Source organism: Cyprinodon tularosa, unplaced genomic scaffold (genome assembly GCF_016077235.1).
Source record: "Cyprinodon tularosa strain WSP-4 unplaced genomic scaffold, ASM1607723v1 ctg197, whole genome shotgun sequence".
In the NCBI taxonomy this organism is placed as follows: domain Eukaryota; kingdom Metazoa; phylum Chordata; class Actinopteri; order Cyprinodontiformes; family Cyprinodontidae; genus Cyprinodon; species Cyprinodon tularosa.
In genome coordinates this window covers 2,916,662-2,919,590 of record NW_024038720.1, presented here as the reverse complement: position 1 = coordinate 2,919,590, position 2,929 = coordinate 2,916,662, and the positions used below count along the sequence as shown (strand labels likewise).

The following is a 2,929-nucleotide window of genomic DNA, read 5'->3' as shown; positions in this document are numbered from 1 at the left end:
TGAACTGATCATTGTGATCTCCCTTCAGAGTTTCCGGTTCCGGTTCACCAGTCCGCTGAGGTCCAACTGTGTAACCCAGCTGTATATCTCTGTCTGTGTTTTTGCAAACCACAATAAACTTGTTAACTTTTACCCTTGGCTCTTGAGTTGTCTCTGCATGTGGGTCAGAACCTTAAAGCCCAGCATGACAATAAATGCATAGTACAGTTTATGTAACAGAAAATTTAACAGATATCACAACTAAATATTTAGTGTAACTATTGCAAGAAAGGACTTTAATTGTTTTTTATATGAGTAGGAAAGAGCAGCAGAAAAAAACAATAAGTGTGAAATGATCTCCACATACAGAACAGATAAACTTTAGTTTCTACATTCTAGAGCCTTCTTTCATTTAAATCAAGCTACTTTTCATTCATTGGTTTGATTCTTGGTTTCATTTCTTGATTTGTTGAAGGTGATGTTCTTGAAAAGCATATAGCCATCTGCAGACAGAAGTCCAGCTGATATTAGACACACCGCCTGCAAACACAGAGCAGATACAAGAAGCACAACATTATAGGACAACACATCATTGGATGTTTTAACAAAAAAATTAAGCATCAATCTTTCAGTAAAAAGAAGATAGAAATGATTTAAATAATTGAATAAGATGATGATGATTAATATGAACTATAAACTTTGAAGATATAGAAGTATTTAAAACCTTAATCAACAGTCCAACTGTGCCTCATGTTCTCTCTAAATCTAGTTTAGGGCCAATATTTATCACTAATGTATCTGTTATATCTTTTGTTAACATTAAACCATTTTTTAATCAGTTTTCACCTTAGCTTTTCCTAAAGTTACTTGGTTAGTCAATAATGAGTTTCCATAAATTAATTGTCCTGATTTTTTTTATAAATAGAGTTCTGCTGAAAAGTCAGGGGCAATCAATATCCTACCTGGAGAAGACGCTGCAAAACTTTTTATCATGTCCTGGAGACAGAGTTAAGCTTCTAATCAAAGATTAGTCAAGAACAAATCATATACCTTAAGATAAATGTAACATCATAGCTTTACAGCAGTTAGTGAGAGCACTGTTAGCACAGCCCCTAGTGGCAATTTCTCATTAAATATGAGGGAGGCTAAACCTCCCCTGTTAATTTCATAACATTCTTTGCTAATATATGCATTGTCATTAAACTGCATTAAATATGCACTAAAATGCGCCTGATTTCATGCATATGTTGTGCAAAAATCAGTTGTTTATTCCATTCTCTGACTCAATCTCCCCTCCGCTCTGGAGCATCAGGATGCTTCTTTCCAGCCTCTATGATAAATCCCTGTTGAGGTTTGAGCCTTGTTCTATTGAGGTAAGCAGGAGAGAAAGTAGAGCCCTGACTGGATAAAAACGCGTCACTTCCAATGAGGCTAAACCTCTTAGTGGGTCTATGGAGCAGGGGTGGGTCATGAAGCTGGCTGCTCAATGCTGATTATCAAACTTACTTAATTATATTTGACTGACACTGGCTAGACAGCGAAGAGGTTTTCTTCATGATCATTCAGTCAGAAAAGTCATCTTGTGCTGAACTCTTGCCGAAGTTTATTATTTCAGAGCGATTCACAGCAGCTATTTTCAGCAGTTGTAGTAATGGGTTTTATGTGTTTCAAAAATGTTAATGCAATACGTAATGTTTGGATTTAATTAACACCATTGAACCTCCCCTGTTTCAGAGAGCAGCTGCACTGATAGCCTCATATCCTGCTCATGTCTTCAGCCAGCTCTGGTCGATGAAATGTACTCAGAAGAATGATGCAACACTTCATGTGTTTAAGTTGAAGCTAATTCAAAGCACAGTCACTACATCCTTGCACAAACTTGGTTCTAATTCTGATTTATAAAGGGACCACTCACCCCTCCAACCAGGGATCCTGTGATAGGGTATGAAGTCAGAGCCATTAGGCTCAAGACAATAAGGTAGACTGCTGCAAACACTGAATTGAAAACATCCTAAAGAATTGAAAAAAATAAAGACAATCAGGATCTGAACATTTAAACAGGTTATGCTGCTATCAATGTTACGAAATACACAAAATGGTGTGTGCTGAATGTTTACTTACAACGATGGGCCAAAAGAGGAAGGTGAACCTCTTGTTGAGTTTCAGTTGGTAGAAAAGCAGCAAAAGTCCAGTGATCAGAAACTCCAGCACTGTGGCTGCAAGGTATGTTGGAGTGGAGGCAGTAGCGAAGCACACAAATGAAACAAACAGGGTCACCTAATATGTAAGGGGAGATTTTCAATAAATTATCTTAGATATACAGATGGACTCCCTGTCATTCTTTATGTAACACAGTGGACATTTTGGTGGGTTTTTGATATAAAATGTACACTTTGATGCCATTTTTGCTTTAGCTTCTGAAAAACTCTTCATGGAGTTTCCTGCTTTCAACAAAGTGTGAATCTGTGAAAACAAACCGCCTTACCAGCTGTTTCACTTCCTCGTTCCTGGCTCCATGCAAGGAGACTGAAACTCTTAAGACCTACAGAAAATATCTTATGTTCATAATAGGAAACAAAAGTATCTCACCGTCTCTGCCACTTTTACTATTCCCCTTCTGGATTTGAGAAAAGTAGAATCCATGGTGAAGGTTTTTTGGTTGTCGTTCTCTGACATGATGGTGGTTTCTTTCATTTGCAAAAGGACGCGTTTGTCTGTTTCCTGTAACATGCAAGCTTCTTTGAGCTGAAAAGGGAAATAACTGATGTGTAAACAATCATGTTTTTTTTGTTTTTTTTTATAAATCTCCCACTCTAACAGTCGTAGTTCTGCAGAGGGCTTTTTAAATAAAATGTTATGTTTAGTATAATTAGTCTTTACATTTATCAATATACACTGCTCAAAATAATTAAAGGAACACTTGAAAACACATCAGATCTCAATGGGACAA

At 36.9% G+C, this 2,929-nt stretch overlaps 1 protein-coding gene across 1 annotated transcript; it reads right to left on the bottom strand.

The window, feature by feature from the left end:
* Positions 1-247: 247 nt before the first annotated feature.
* LOC119782772 (proteolipid protein 2) lies at positions 248-2,727 on the bottom strand. The gene is made up of 4 exons (XM_038283906.1): positions 2,569-2,727; positions 2,101-2,256; positions 1,895-1,990; positions 248-519 (listed from the first exon to the last, which is right to left on the bottom strand). Exons 1-4 carry the CDS (start codon positions 2,707-2,709, stop codon positions 409-411), a joined length of 504 nt encoding a protein of 167 aa, XP_038139834.1. The 5' UTR covers positions 2,710-2,727; the 3' UTR covers positions 248-408.
* Positions 2,728-2,929: the final 202 nt, after the last annotated feature.